Raw genomic sequence first — 13,822 nt, forward strand, 5'->3', positions numbered from 1 at the left:
ATATTGGCTGCTTTTTATACTTTATTTGGCTACCAGTGCTGAAAAAAAAACTAGTTTGCACAAAATCTTACGGAAAAGTATAATTGAAGAGCATCAAAGTGCAGTATTTTATCCCTAATATGAATGCAAATTCCCAGATTTTCTTAGCTAGAATCTGTGGTGTGCCATTTGTGGCCTGAAGCAATGGAAGATCGGCAAGATAGCTGGGGGGGTGAGAGGTAACTGCCCGGGAAAAATACTAAAAAAATACAGAAAACGGAGTACAGAGGTGGCATGGGACAGGCTGCCGGGAAGCCCGGTCCCCCTGGCAGAGCTGTGCAAGGGATCTTCCCTCCCGCCTTGTAAAAAGTGGCATCACTTAAACCACAATGACCTCCTGTAAAAAGACAGTTTTCAGGACTGAAATAATAATAATAATAAAAAGATTAAAGAAAGTTCTCAGCCCTACTGCAGGACGCCAGAGTGGCATGAGGCAGAGCCGCAGCCTCCGGGCTCTTCATGGCTTCAGCTTCTCGAGCTGCCCCTGATAGAGGATTCCATCAGCAGGTGTTTGGGTTTTTTTTGATGAGGAAAAATACTATTAATTTTATGTGAGTGACTGCTGTTTCCATGGGCAAAATGGGCAGGAAGGGAAGGAAACGCACCCAGAGACCCCCTGGTCTGGCAGCAATCACTGCCCTGGGCATCCCCTTGCACCACCTCAAGCACCACCAGCCCAGAGTGATGTTCTCAGGGTGAGAGGCCCAAGAAACAGCATTTCCAGGACCAGAAACCTCGGTTCCCCATGAAAGGATCCCCAAGGTTGCACAGAAAGTAATTAATATAGAACCATAGAATCATTTGGGTTGGAAGGGACCTTTAAGATTGAGTCCAGCCATCAACCCAACATTGACAAAAAACACCACTAAACCATGTCCCTAAACGTCAGGTCTACCTGTCTTTTAAATACCTCCAGGGATGGTGGCTCCACCGCTTCCCCAGGCAGCCTGTTCCATCAGTTCTGCCACAATATTATTTACCTCCTGGGAGAGAGCACTCTCCAGCACTCAGGCTCAAACCTCTGAAAGTCCACAGGAGAGCAAACTGCTCAGCAGCTCTCCTGGTCTCACCTACCTCATCTCTTTCCAGCCCCGGCTGCAGGAACCCCAGCAGAAATGAGGATGGTCCTGGCGCTGGTCCTGCTGAGCTCTCTCCTGTCCATCCTTGCCGTCCCCTCCCGCCGTCCTGCCTGCTCCAGGAGAGCCCTGGGAGACCTGCGCTGCCACAGCATCCCCCAGGACACCCAGAACCTCCGGCAGATCCAGGCTGGTCTACAGGACCACTTCTGGGCAGGGCAGGGATGTGAGGAAATCTGTTACTGCCACCACAACGAGCTGCTCTGCTGCCCCAAGTAAGACCCTGTGCCATCCCACATGCCAGGACCTGGATTGTGGTCCCCACAGGAGGAATAAGCCATCGTTGTAGACAGGCATCATCTCAGAGGGTCTGAAATTATACCCAGATAGAGCCAATTAGCCAAAACTCTGCAAGTTTTCAGGTTTTGTTTCTCAGGGGACATGCTTAGCGTGTTTTGTAAACCCACACGTCCCATTACAGGGGACTTCAGCATTGACATCACCCAACTTTGGACTCTTCTGTTTGAGCTGAACTAGCTATAACACCTACATCAGATTCTTACTGACAGCACTTTGCAATGAATCACAGAATGGTCGGGGATGGAAGGAACCTCTGGAGATAGAGTCATAGAATTGTCCAGGTTGGAAGGGACCTTTCAGACCATAGAGTCCAACCATCAACCCAACACTGACAAAAACCGTCACTAACCCATGTCCCTCAGCACCACGTCTGCCCGGCTTTTAAATCCCTCCAGGGATGGTGACTCCACCACTGCCCTGGGCAGCCTCTTCCAAGGCTTGACAACCCTTTGGGTGAAGAAATTTTTCCTGATATCCATCCTAAACCTCCCCTGGTGCAAGTTGAGGCTGTTTCCTCTTGTCCTATCAATCATCCAGTCCAACTCCCTGCCAGAGCAGGATCACCCAGAGCAGGTTGGACAGGAACATGTCCAGGTGAGTCTGGAATGTCTCCAGAGAAGGAGACTCCACCACCTCCCTGGGCAGCCTGTTCCAGGGTTCTGCCACCCTCACATGAAAGTTTTTCCTCATATTGAGATGGAATTTCCCATGTCCCAGTTTGTGCCCATTGCTCCTTGTACTGTCCCCTGGCACCACTGAGAAGAGTCTGGCCCCATCCTCTCACCACCCACCCTTTAGCTCTTGCTCGGCATCGATGAGATCCCCTCTCGGTCTGCTCTTCTCCAGCTGAACATCCCCAGGTCCCTCATCCTTTCCTCAGCGGAGAGATGCTCCAGCCCCTTGATCACCTTTGTAGCCTCCACTGGACTCTCTCCAGCAGTTCCTTGTCCTTCTGGAACTGAAGACGTTTTCAGGTCCATAAATGAAACAATTTGATTCCTGTTCCATGGTAAAGAACCATATTGCCATTCTAAGGCATAGGCACATACGTCAGTTGAATAAATGATCCCATAAAGCTGTTTAAAGTTGACCGCAAACAGGGAGGACAGAAAGAGCTTCTCAAATGCCTACAAGGAAGGGAGGAGGTTTATCCAGGAACACCAACAATTTCCCAGCTCGGTACTGACAGAACCCAATGGTGATGGTCCCACCAAACGTGGGGTGTTTGCTGTTTTACAGCAGGAATGCACATGCCAAGAAAAATTAATATTGAGTTAATAAACAGCTGACCCATACTGGTTTGAAATAATAAAACATATTAGGAGGTATTACCTCACTCAGCTTTCCAGCAACACCTCTTCTTCAGGGAATTTAGATTAAAAATATCAACACCTCAAAACTTATCAATACTTCGTTGTGATGGCATTACATAGGCAACTAAAATGACTTTTTATATGCTCTCCTCTTACCACCCAAGCTTCTCAAACCCCCTAAAATCTGATAAAAGGCAGCTTTTCAGTGTTCCCATAGGGGACTAGATTTGAACCAAGTGGGAATGACCTCTAAAGCAAGAAATCTCACGGTCAAACTGAGTTTAAGTAAGTTTTTTGTATTTCACTCTCCATAAAGCCAGACATGGTGTCCTCACCCTGAAGCACACTTTGGGTTTCCAGCTACAACCTCTGAGCTTTGAGCCACCTGAGAGCACCTCTGACTTTGACAGACGTAGAATCATGAACTGGTTTGAGTGGGAAGGGATCTTAAAGAACATCTAGTTCCAACGCCCTGCCCTGGGCAGGGACACCTCCCACCAGACCAGGTTGCTCAAAGCCCCGTCCAACCTGACCTTGAACCCCTCCAGGGTGTTCATGCAGAAGCTCTGTATTTTTCTAAACTCCTGTATTTGCTAAGTTTACTTTCTCAAAGCTCAAAGGCCAGGGTGGATCCCAGCACTCGGGTCAGTCAGTGGCAGCTCTGCCGTCACCTCCAACCCAGGCCAGGGGCAGAAACCAGGATTTTCATCCAGACCCGCACTGCTGGAAGGGCATCCCACAAACACACTAATTCCACGTATATCCCACCAAAAGCTAAAAAAACCACCCCATAACTGGAAATGAATGTCGTGTGAAAGCTCCAGTAAAGCAACAATTTAATTATTTAAATATCTGGCAATATCTTTCAGGGATATTTTCTTTGGACCAAAAATATCCTTCGTGATCCCCTGCAACGGTCAGTGACAGACCCAAGTCCCCGGTGAAGACAACAAGGGTCATTCTACAATCATGTCATAAACCTTTCTGGGGGAAAAACAAAACAACAGCAAAACCTTTTCCTTTCTAACCACAAGACAGCGACGCTTTTTACACTGTAGAAAAGCTTCCTTTTTGGAATCTCAGATAGGTAAGAAGTTCTTCTTTCAGTTTTGGTAGCTGCCTTCATCCCCATCATGGCGTAGAAGACTCATCCTGGTCTTCATCCCCCCACAAGAAGCCCATCTCCTCTCACTCAGCCCAACGTTCTTGACTGCTATGGATGAAGAAACTCCCAGCCCGAGGCTTCACCTCACCAGGACCAGGACTCTCATGGCGACCTACGGCAGCTTCCTACAGCTTTATGGCCACCACGGCTAATGGCTGGTTGAAGCTGGAGCTACTGGGTCCCCAGCGCTGCTGCAGATGGCCTCCCGCCTCCCATTGAAAATACACAACAAGATACAAAAATAAAATACAAAAGGCAAAGTTTCGCCATTCGTATTTGAAAATTCCACTGGAAAAAAAAAAAGAAAGAAGTCAAAAGTCCCATTAACAGTGCTAAATCACACCTGGGTCTTCATTACATCTAACGGGTCACCTGCATTAACTACATGACCTGTAAAACCTTACATTGCTTAATTGAATTCTTTAAACATTTTAAAATAATGTTAAACATAAACATTGAACATTTAAAATACTAGAACAGTTACAATAGTGTGTGTGTATATATATATATATTCAGACAGACGTCTAAAGAGGATGGGACCGATGCAAAGTCCATTAAGGCGACATAAAAATCCACGTAATCAGCTTTTTCAATCAAGCCTTGTTTGAAATAGGGTACCCCAGAGCCGAGTTAACCCTCACCCTATCACCACAACAGCTTTTCTTCCTCTGTTGGTAAACGAGGGCTGGATAGCGGCGGCGGGGTCGATTATACACAGCTAATAATAAATAATACATGTTTCAAGTAAATCCGTGTGTGCTATTTTTGCCAAGTAATTTTTTAGGCTCCCGGCTGTTAAACGAACAGTTTGCGTCGCCAGGCTTTTCAAGCCCAGTTTGCATAATTATTCCTGAGTCATTTGGGCTTCCGACCAAATCATCAATTAAGGGTAAAAAAAATCCAACAACAAACCACACACAAAACAACCCATAAATCTGGCAAGCCACCGTCAAAATATCCAAAGTCGATGCTCTGCTAAGAAAATATATGGTGTCTGCTCCTGTGCAACGTCCTCCGTAAGCTTCCATCAGTAATCAGGGCACGGGACTCCCCTTGGTGTCCTCGATTTTCTACATGATCCATGTTGCAGACACCTGACATTCACAGCAGCACCCAAAAAAATTAAGGCAGATGCAAATCTGGGCAGTAAAGTTAGTTTTGCAGTTCCTTTCCTTCCACCGCTCCTGGAAAATCCATATTGCACCGGAGAAAAAACGGTGCCACTTTCCATCTGCAGCAGGATGGGGTCACTGGGGCTATTGCCCTAAGAGTGATTTCCCCTGGAAATTTAGAATCACAGACTGGTTTGGGTGGGAAGGGACCTTAAAGCCCCCCCAGTGCCACCCCCTGCCCTGGGCAGGGACACCTCCCACCACACCAGGTTGCTCCAAGCCCCCTCCAACCTGGCCTTGAACCCCTCCAGGGATGGGGCAGCCACAGCTTCTCTGGGCAACCTGGGCCAGGCTCTCACCACCCTCACAGCAAAGAACTTCTTCCCCACATCTCATCTCAATCTCCCCTCTTTCAGCGCCAAACTCTTCCCCCTCCTCCTATGGCTCCCCTCCCTGATCCAGAGTCCCTCCCCAGCTTTCCTGGAGCCCCTTTAGGGACTGGAAGGGGCTCGAAGGTCTCCCTGGAGCCCCAGTACCAATTTTAGTTGCCCCCACCGAGACTGCAGAACTCTGTTGTGGAAATACATAAAACGATAAAAAGCTGCAAGTGAAAGCAATCCGGCCACCCAGGCCTGGTGCCCGAGGGCAGGGTTTGTCACCCTTCGGTGCCACGTGAGGGTCAGAAAAGCAAAGCGGAGCATCTCGGTTGCAGGTTCCATAAAAACTCGCAAATATCGAGCAGATCAGACCATAAAAACACAGCTTTCTCGGTTTCCCCCCAAATTAAGAAAAAGCTTTTGAACATCTGATAAAGTTAAGACTTGCAGCAAATGCCAACTGAACAGGACGAAGCCGCGGCCTCCTCCGCTTCAGGACGAGAACTCTTCTCCCTCCACCTTCTCTCCAGCCGAGGCGCACGCCCTACAGCAGAGAGAAATCCCACTTTCCGTACACCGCACCTCGGGACTGGCACGAGAGCTCAAGGGCGATACAAGAAGCCACTCCTTGAATCATCCTTGACATCAGACTTCACCGAGATATTCAATTAAAAGCAAAAGTACGGCTGGGTATTTTTCTCATTCATTATCATAAGTTTTGGGGGGTTGTTTTGGGGGATTTTTTTGGTTTCTTGGGTTGGTTTGGTTTTTTTTTTTTGTTTCCCTACTCACGGCTCTGAAATGCGAGACCAGTGGGGGTTTTTTCCCCGTTTTCACACAGGAGCGGTGCCTGGAAGAACGTATCCCAGCAAGGACAAGGCGAATCAACAAATCAGAGCCCCCGTAAATTCTTCTCTCCAAAGGGGAAAAAAAAAAAAAAAAAAAGAAAAAGTTATTCAGCCCTTTCTGCCCAAACAACAACTGGAACTGTCACCTAAAGCCTCTCACCTTCGGAAAAAAACCTACTGCCAAGTCTGCCATGGCTTAACAGAAAAAGCATTGCATCATGAGAACCTGAAGTACATTATAAATACATCCTTGGCACACTTTAATTGAAAAATATTTTAATATTCTGACATAATTAGTCCAAGCTTAACTATCAGGTACAGGTAACTCGCTAAATAAGTTACAGACACACCCACTTGAGCAACAATATCAGTGATATTTATTTAAAATACTTCTGCTGAGGAAATTCATTCCGTTAAGAGATGGTTTTTCAAACAGATCAGCCAGGTTATGAAAAAATAAAACAGAGACAAACTCTCTGGGGAAGGAAAAAAAAAAAAAAAACCAAAAAAAAACCCCCAAAAAAAGAAGTTAGAAAGAAAGCTTTTGCATATCGACAAAAACCCTCAGTCTTTTGATTTGGGGCCGGGGTCTCAGTCCCAACCTGCCCCGTCCTAATGGACCCCACTGTCCAGCTTCAGGTCCGGCTTGTTCTTGTCGTTCTTCACCGAGTAGATGAAATACGTTAAGGTGTCCTTCTCGTTCACCGGGATTGTCCTGAAGTGGCAGCCGATGATCTGGGAAGGAAGAGGGCAAGGAAATTCAATACCCACCCTGACGTGCAGAAATGAAGATTCAGACTTAAATGGACGACATTTAAAGTTTCAAAGTGTGATCAAGAAGCTTAAAAAAAGGAACTAAACCCCTGCCTCTCCCCAAAAGTCTTTAGTAGTCATAAAAAAAAGGTAGGACAAGAAGCATTTTATTGAGAACTGTGAAGCAAATACAGCAGATTGTGCCCTCGTTTGCTAAGTAAAAGCCTAGAAAATTTTCACGGGGGAAAAGAGAAAGAAAAAGGGAGGAAAGAAGAAAAAGGGAGGAAAGAAGAAAAAGGGAGGAAAGAAGAAAAAGGGAGGAAAGAAGAAAAAGGGAGGAAAGAAGAAACAGGGAGGAAAGAAGAAACAGGGAGGAAAGAAGAAACAGGGAGGAAAGAAGAAAAAAAAAGAGTTCTCTAAACAAGCACAGGAGCATCATTGCACCTCTGTGGTCAAAGCTGTAATAAATAAATGAATAAATAAATAAAATAAAAAAAGCCAGTAGTGACTCTGGAGTATCAGCAGAGGGACAGCGCAGGAAGGAGAGGCGGCTGCTGGAGGCTCAGGCGGGGGACGCGCGTCCCTGTCCTCACCCACAGAAGAGTTCAGACAAAACAAGAACCTTTGAGAATTACAACCCAACGTTCAGCTCTTTGCAACAGAGCTGTCCCCGGCAACAATTCACCACGCCGAAATACGGCAATCTCGAAACAGCTCTCGAGGCACTTTTGTCACTCTAAAGGTCTCTTCCTTCATCAAAACGAGCATCAAGTTTAAAAGAAAGCTCTCAAAATATTATACCTGCCCAAGCCCCTTCTTGGGCTGGAACAGTTTTGGTTAAAATTAGCACGGGGGAGTGAGGAAAAAGGGATGCTCATTTAACTACACCAGGGGGCAAGTATAAATGTTTAGCATAAAGTCAGAAAGCTTTCCAAACTCCACCCTTGAAAAATTCACAGCAAAACATTTTGCAAAGTCCCTTAAAGCGGATTTTTAAGCCCCGGTTGGAGGAGCGGCTGCCGTACGCCGGGAAGCAGAGACGCACCTGAAGCGGAGCCTTAGAAACACCGGGTTTGGGGGACAAAACCCGCTCCTGCTCCTTCAAATCACAGCCCTGCTCAGTCAAGAGCCAGCTCTGCCTCCACTCACGGGTAAGAAAACAGAAATTGATTTTAAATCCTTATCCCTAACAGCAGCCGCGCTATTCCCAGCCCCAAGATCTTCCTCCCGTTTAAGAATCCAGCCTTTAATCCAGGCGGATTAAGGGAGAGACCAACACAACGTCTGCACCGAGGTACGAGGATTAAAATATATTTTAATTAAAATACCATGGCACAAACCGGGGAAAAAAGCGCCCGTGTCTCCCCGCGAGGAGGAGAGCACCAGTTCTCCTCCCACACCAGCTGGAACTGCGCCTTCGCAGGGCGGAAAAATTCCTTTAAAATCCCATTTCCGCGCAGCAAAGCTGCTCTCGCACATTATTCAACTCACAACTCAATAAAAAAAACCAACAAACTAATTTCATAAAGTTCCAGTTTTCTAGTGGCAGAACCCAGTGGTCTAAATTAATAGGATTAATTATCAACAGAAGCCTGCTCGTCACGTTCCTGTACTTCAGGGAAACGGGTAGGTTTGCAGTAATGAGCTTTAAAAGCAAAGCCTGAACCTTCCCACCGCCCCGCTGCAGGTTTAGTTCTTTTACTTCTTTTTTTCTTTCAAGTTCTTTAGCTCTTTTCAGCAGGAGAATCCGGGCAAAGGTGGGACCAACACGCAAACCACAAATCCGTGACATTCAGGGACACGCAGACCCTCTCACCGTCCCCAACTCCACCCTGGGGTTTTCAAGCTCCTTCAGGGAAGTTAAGATCCCTCCTGCGGAAAAACACTTGAACTTCTGATTTACCCAGCTGGGGAGCCCGGGGTGGGGAACCGAAGGAAGCCAGACGAGCAGCTCCTTTTTCTTTTTCCCTCCCAAAATCCAGATTTCACAGACTCTTTGAGCCAGGAAGGCCCGGGCCCCGGTGAGTGGGGTTTTCTGGTGGGGAACACACACTCCCACGTACCTCAACGAGCTGTGCTTTGTTGAGCCCCGGCCTGGTCTGTAGCTTGAAGTGTCTTTTGTACCTTCGAAGTGTGTTTACTTGTAACTGATATAAATCAACCTGGAAGAGAAAAAGTGAGGAAAAAGTGGAGAAAACGATCTGACGTCACTGAAAAGGATTCCGTCATTCGGAGTTCACCTCCCCAGAACCATTCCGGAATCTCACAGACAGGCAGAGACCTCAGCAAATCTCTTTTTGACCAAAAAACTCCACCCGGCACCTTCCCACAGAAAGGAGAACAGCCCCGATGGGTCTCAGAGCATTTCACTGCTGCCCAGCACAGCTCTGCCTCCCTTTAATATAATATTTGGACAATAATTAATACAATATTTGGAACTCATTACTGTCCTTTAATCTGTTCTGGGGTTTGTTTGTTTGTTCCCCTGTTCGAGCGTTTAATAACACAAAGCCCAGTAGCGACTGTCAGGTGTGAAGATGCTGACTCCAAGGGAGACCCTAAATTGTGATTTCAGCCATCAAATTTTACAGAAATTTTACCAAGATAAAGCACACGGGCCCCGTGAGACAGCAGGTGTTGGAAGCGGGAAAAAGTCTAGAACACAAGGGGTTGTTTTGGCTTAAGGTGCGAGAAGAAAACCCTGCTCTCGCTCTCCACACACCCCCCTGCTCCACAAGCCCGAGGCGGGAGTTACGGGCACAACTCTCCAAAACTTGGTAACTTGGCCAAAAACGGACGCGATGCCGCCTCGCACGACAGGACATGGGTACCCTTTGCTATTCCGAAGTTTAACACGGCACAAATCCCACTTCCCAAGTCACAGTGGGGAGCCCGCACCCTGGGGCATCACGGCAGCTTCCCACCATGTTCCCCAAGCCACCATCGCCGCGGGACCACGTCCAACAGGTAACGATGGTCACGATGGTTCCCTTCGAGATGGGAACAGGAGGGTCTGGAAAGCCTCAGGAAGTTTTTATCCCTCCCTCAGTAAACTGGAGAGCAAATGGGAAGAAAGAGGGTCAAGAGCCAACGGGCATCTGAAACTCCTCAAAAATGCTTTCCGGGCAGTTTTCTTTCCTGCAGTAATACCATTAAAAAAACCAACACAACAAAACTGCTTTCTTGTTCCAGAGACACCCATCGGTTGTGACACGTTTTATAACTCTTGCGTGAGAAACCCTCTGGCAGGAGGCTTTGAGGAGAGCTGCGATTACGGCCATGCCAGAGCTACCTGCAGCCACCCAGAGCGTCTATTCCCCACAGATATTTTGGGGACAAACGACATAGCCCAGCAGCCAGCTACTCCCAATCCCTTCAAATCCTCTTAGAGGATCCTCTCAGCCTTCAGGCCGCAGCCGCGTGCCCCAGGCTTCACCCCGTACGTCCCCGGTACCTGCAGACGCCGACCGTAAAGGATGGCGTTAAATTCAGGCTTTAAAGCAACCCTTCAGGTTGTCACCTCCCGCAGAGAGCAGGGTGCGCTGACACGCAGCAAAGCACCTTTTTATAGAATTATAAACTGGTTTGGGTGGGAAGGGACCTTTAAAGGTCATCTAGTCCCACCCCCTCTGCCACAGGCAGGTTGCTGAGAGGATGCTGGAGAAGGAGAACGCTGAAAATAGCAGTTTCCTGAGAGAACTAGGTGGGCAGTTAGAAATAATCTAGAAAATCATAAAATAGTTTGGGTTGGAAGGGATGTTAAAAGACCATCTAGTCCAACTCCCCTGACACCTCCCACCAGACCAGGTTGCTCCAAGCCCCCTCCAACCTGGCCTTGAACCCCTCCAGGGATGGGGCAGCCACAGCTTCTCTGGGCAACCTGGGCCAGGCTCTCACCACCCTCACAGCAAAGAAGTTCTTCCCCACATCTCAGCTCCATCTCCCCTCTGTCAGTGTCAAACCCTTCCCCCTCCTCCTATGGCTCCCCTCCCTGATCCAGAGTCCCTCCCCAGCTTTCCTGGAGCCCCTTTAGGGACTGGAAGGGGCTCTAAGGTCTCCCCGGAGCCTTCTCCAGGCAAAAAAGCCTTATTCATTCCGCGATTAATGCAGAAAACACACCGTAAAACTCATTTAGCTTTTGTTACGTTAAGAACCGAGTGACTCAGGAATCCTCCCCTTCCCACGCACGCCCCAAAACATGCCGAGGGCAGAAAAGGGCAAGAACAAGCTTAACACAACAATTAGGGGAAGAAAACAAAAAAAAAAAAACAAACAAAAAAAAGGAATTAAAAATAAATAAATAAATAAATCAACCCCAAAATCAAAGTGTTTCGTTACCTCTGGAGTGTCGACGTCTTGTACCGGCGAGTCGCCGTCGTCGTCGCTGCCTTTCCTCTTCCTCCTGTTCCTCACGCTCTGAATTAAGTTTTTGTGGAAGTCGCAGATGTAGAGATGTCTCGCCTGGAGGGGGTCACAGGTTATTTGAAGATGCTTCACCCCAGCGACTCAAAACCCTCCGGTGGGACCGGGACGGGGCAAGAACCCCAACGAAACGAAGTTTCGTTGGGGTTCTTGCCCCGTCCCGGTCCCACCGGAGGGTTTCCCAGTGTCTTGCCCCCATCTCGGTCCCACCAGCGGGTTTCCTGACGTCTTGCTCTGGTCCCACCAGAAAGTTTCTCAGCGTCTTGCCCCATCCTGGTCCCACCAGAGGGTTTCCTGACGTCTTGCTCTGGCCCCACCAGAGGGTTTCCTGACGTCTTGCTCTGGCCCCACCAGAGGGTTTCCTGAGCGTCTTGCCCTGTCTTGGTCCCACCAGAGGGTTTCCTGACGTCTTGCTCTGGTCCCATCAGAGGGTTTCCCGTGGTCTTGCTCCAACCCAGTCTCACCAGAGGGTTTCCTGACGTCTTGCTCCAGTCCCACTAGGTTTCCCAGGGTCTTGCCCGAACCCAGTCCCACCAGAGGGTTTCCTGACGTCTTGCTTGAGTCCCACCAGAGGGTTTCCCAGGGTCTTGCCCCATCCTGATCCCACTGGAGAGTCTCCTGCTCTCTTGTCTTGGCCCACTCCTGCCAGAGGGTTTCCCAGTCTCCTGTGCTGGTGCCACCAGAGGGTTTCCCAATCTCTTGCCCTCCCCTGGTCCCACCGGCGGGGTTTCCCAAGGTCTCCGATCCCACTGGAGAGTTGCCTGATCTCCTGGCCCAGTCCCACTGGAGGCTTTCCTAATCTCCTGCCCCAACCCGGTCCCACCAGAGGGTTGCCTGGGGGCTTCCTACTGCCACCGGAGGGTTTCCCGGTTTCCTGCCCTGACCCGGTCCCTCCGGAGGGTTTCCCGGTCTCCTGTCCCGGTCCCACCGGAGGCTTTCCCGGTCACTTGCCCCGGTCCGGTCCCACCAGAGGCTTTCGTGGTCACTTGCCCCGGTCCGGTCCCACCGGAGGGTTTCCCGGTCTCTTGGTCCTGATCCCGCCAGAGGCTTTCCCGGCCCCAGCCCGGTCCCACCGGAGGCTTTCCCGGTCTCTTGCCCGCCTCCCACGGGAGGGTCTCCCGGTCTCCTGGCTACCTCCCACCGGAGGGTCCCCCGGTTGCTGGCCCCGGTGCCACCGGACTGTTTCCCGGCACCTTGTCCTGGCCCGGTCCCGCCGGAAGGTTTCCTGGCCCCTTCCCGCTCCCACCAGAGGGTTTCCCGGTGCCTCCCCGATCCCGCCGGAAGGTTTCCCGATCCCAGCGGAAGGTTTCCCGGTTTCCTGCCCTCATCCCACCGGAGGGTTTCCCGTCCCTTTCCCGCTCCCGCCGGAGCGTCTCCCGCCGCCTTCCCGCCCGATGGCGGCCGGGCGGGAAGGGCCGTGCCGGCGGGAGGGAGCCGTGAGGCGGAGCCGCCCCGCCGGCCGGGAGCCACGCGGGGGGCCGCGCTGTCCCCCCTCGCCGTCCCGGTCCCCATCCCCCGGGGGCACTTACGCTCTTGTCCAGCTCGATCTTCACCTTCTTCTGCGAGATGCTCTTCTGGATCCTCTTGCTGAAGCTGGCGTTGCCGGCGGCCCGCCCGCACCGCTCGCCCTCCTCACGCAGGCAGCACAGCTGACCGGCCCCGGGGCCGCCCGCCGGAGCGGCGGCGGCTGCAGAAGGAGGAGGAGGCGGCGGAGGAGGAGGAAGAGCAGGAGGAGGAGGAGGAGGAGGAGGAAGAGCAGGAGGAGGAGGAGGAGGCGGCGGCGGCACCTCCACGGCCGAGCCCGCGTTGCCCGCCGTGGCGGCGACGGGATCGGCCGCCTCCTCCGGGGCGAAGCCGTTCATGGCCGGCGGGAGGCGGCGGCGGGAGGGATGGCTGCCCGGGACGGCGGCCCGCGGGTCTCCACACTTCCTCCTCCTCCTCCTTCCCCCCCTGTCATGTGGAGACTCTTCAGCTGTTTCCTATGCAACAACGGCAACCGGCCCGCCGCCGCGGGGCCGCCCGGGAAATGCAGTCCCCGCACGGACTACGGCGACCGCCATGCAGCGCGGGGGACGGGGACGGGGCGGCGGGAGGAGCCGCCGTCCCTCAGCTCCTCCTCCTGCTCCTCCGCCGCCATCCCTCCGCTCCTTCCCGCCATCTCCGCCGACCCTCAGCTCCTCCTCCTCCTCCTCCGCCGCCATCCCGCCATCCCTCCGCTCTTTCGCTCCTCCCCGCCATCCCGTAGCTTCCCCTCGCCGCCCCTCCGCTCCTTTCCGCCGCTTTACCCGTTCACCCGCCGCCATCCCTCAGCTCCTCCGGCCTCTATCCGACCAGCCTCCGCCGCCATCCCTCTGCTC

At 51.1% G+C, this 13,822-nt stretch overlaps 2 protein-coding genes across 2 annotated transcripts; one reads left to right on the forward strand and one right to left on the reverse strand.

Annotated features, from left to right (window-relative positions):
* The first annotated feature begins 1,154 nt into the window (after positions 1-1,154).
* Positions 1,155-3,712, forward strand: SCRG1 (stimulator of chondrogenesis 1). The gene is made up of 2 exons (XM_074155159.1): positions 1,155-1,390; positions 3,658-3,712. Exons 1-2 carry the CDS (start codon positions 1,155-1,157, stop codon positions 3,710-3,712), a joined length of 291 nt encoding a protein of 96 aa, XP_074011260.1.
* A 2,841-nt stretch (positions 3,713-6,553) lies between these two features.
* Positions 6,554-13,463, reverse strand: SAP30 (Sin3A associated protein 30). The gene is made up of 4 exons (XM_074154841.1): positions 12,995-13,463; positions 11,382-11,504; positions 9,107-9,205; positions 6,554-7,025 (listed from the first exon to the last, which is right to left on the reverse strand). Exons 1-4 carry the CDS (start codon positions 13,325-13,327, stop codon positions 6,903-6,905), a joined length of 678 nt encoding a protein of 225 aa, XP_074010942.1. The 5' UTR covers positions 13,328-13,463; the 3' UTR covers positions 6,554-6,902.
* Between the last annotated feature and the right edge of the window lie 359 nt (positions 13,464-13,822).

Source organism: Numenius arquata, chromosome 10 (assembly GCF_964106895.1).
Source record: "Numenius arquata chromosome 10, bNumArq3.hap1.1, whole genome shotgun sequence".
Classification (NCBI taxonomy): domain Eukaryota; kingdom Metazoa; phylum Chordata; class Aves; order Charadriiformes; family Scolopacidae; genus Numenius; species Numenius arquata.

Excerpts from the sequence above, each read along its gene's own strand:
- SAP30 (XM_074154841.1), bottom strand. The coding sequence starts at position 13,327 with ATGAACGGCTTCGCCCCGGAGGAGGCGGCCGATCCCGTCGCCGCCACG. Across the intron at positions 11,505-12,994 it reads AGATCGAGCTGGACAAGAGC|GCGAGACATCTCTACATCTG; the intron begins GTAAGTGCCCCC and ends GACCCCCTCCAG. Across the intron at positions 7,026-9,106 it reads ACAAAGCACAGCTCGTTGAG|ATCATCGGCTGCCACTTCAG; the intron begins GTACGTGGGAGT and ends CTTCCTTCCCAG.
- SCRG1 (XM_074155159.1), top strand. The coding sequence starts at position 1,155 with ATGAGGATGGTCCTGGCGCTGGTCCTGCTGAGCTCTCTCCTGTCCATC. Across the intron at positions 1,391-3,657 it reads GAGCTGCTCTGCTGCCCCAA|GGATATTTTCTTTGGACCAA; the intron begins GTAAGACCCTGT and ends AATATCTTTCAG.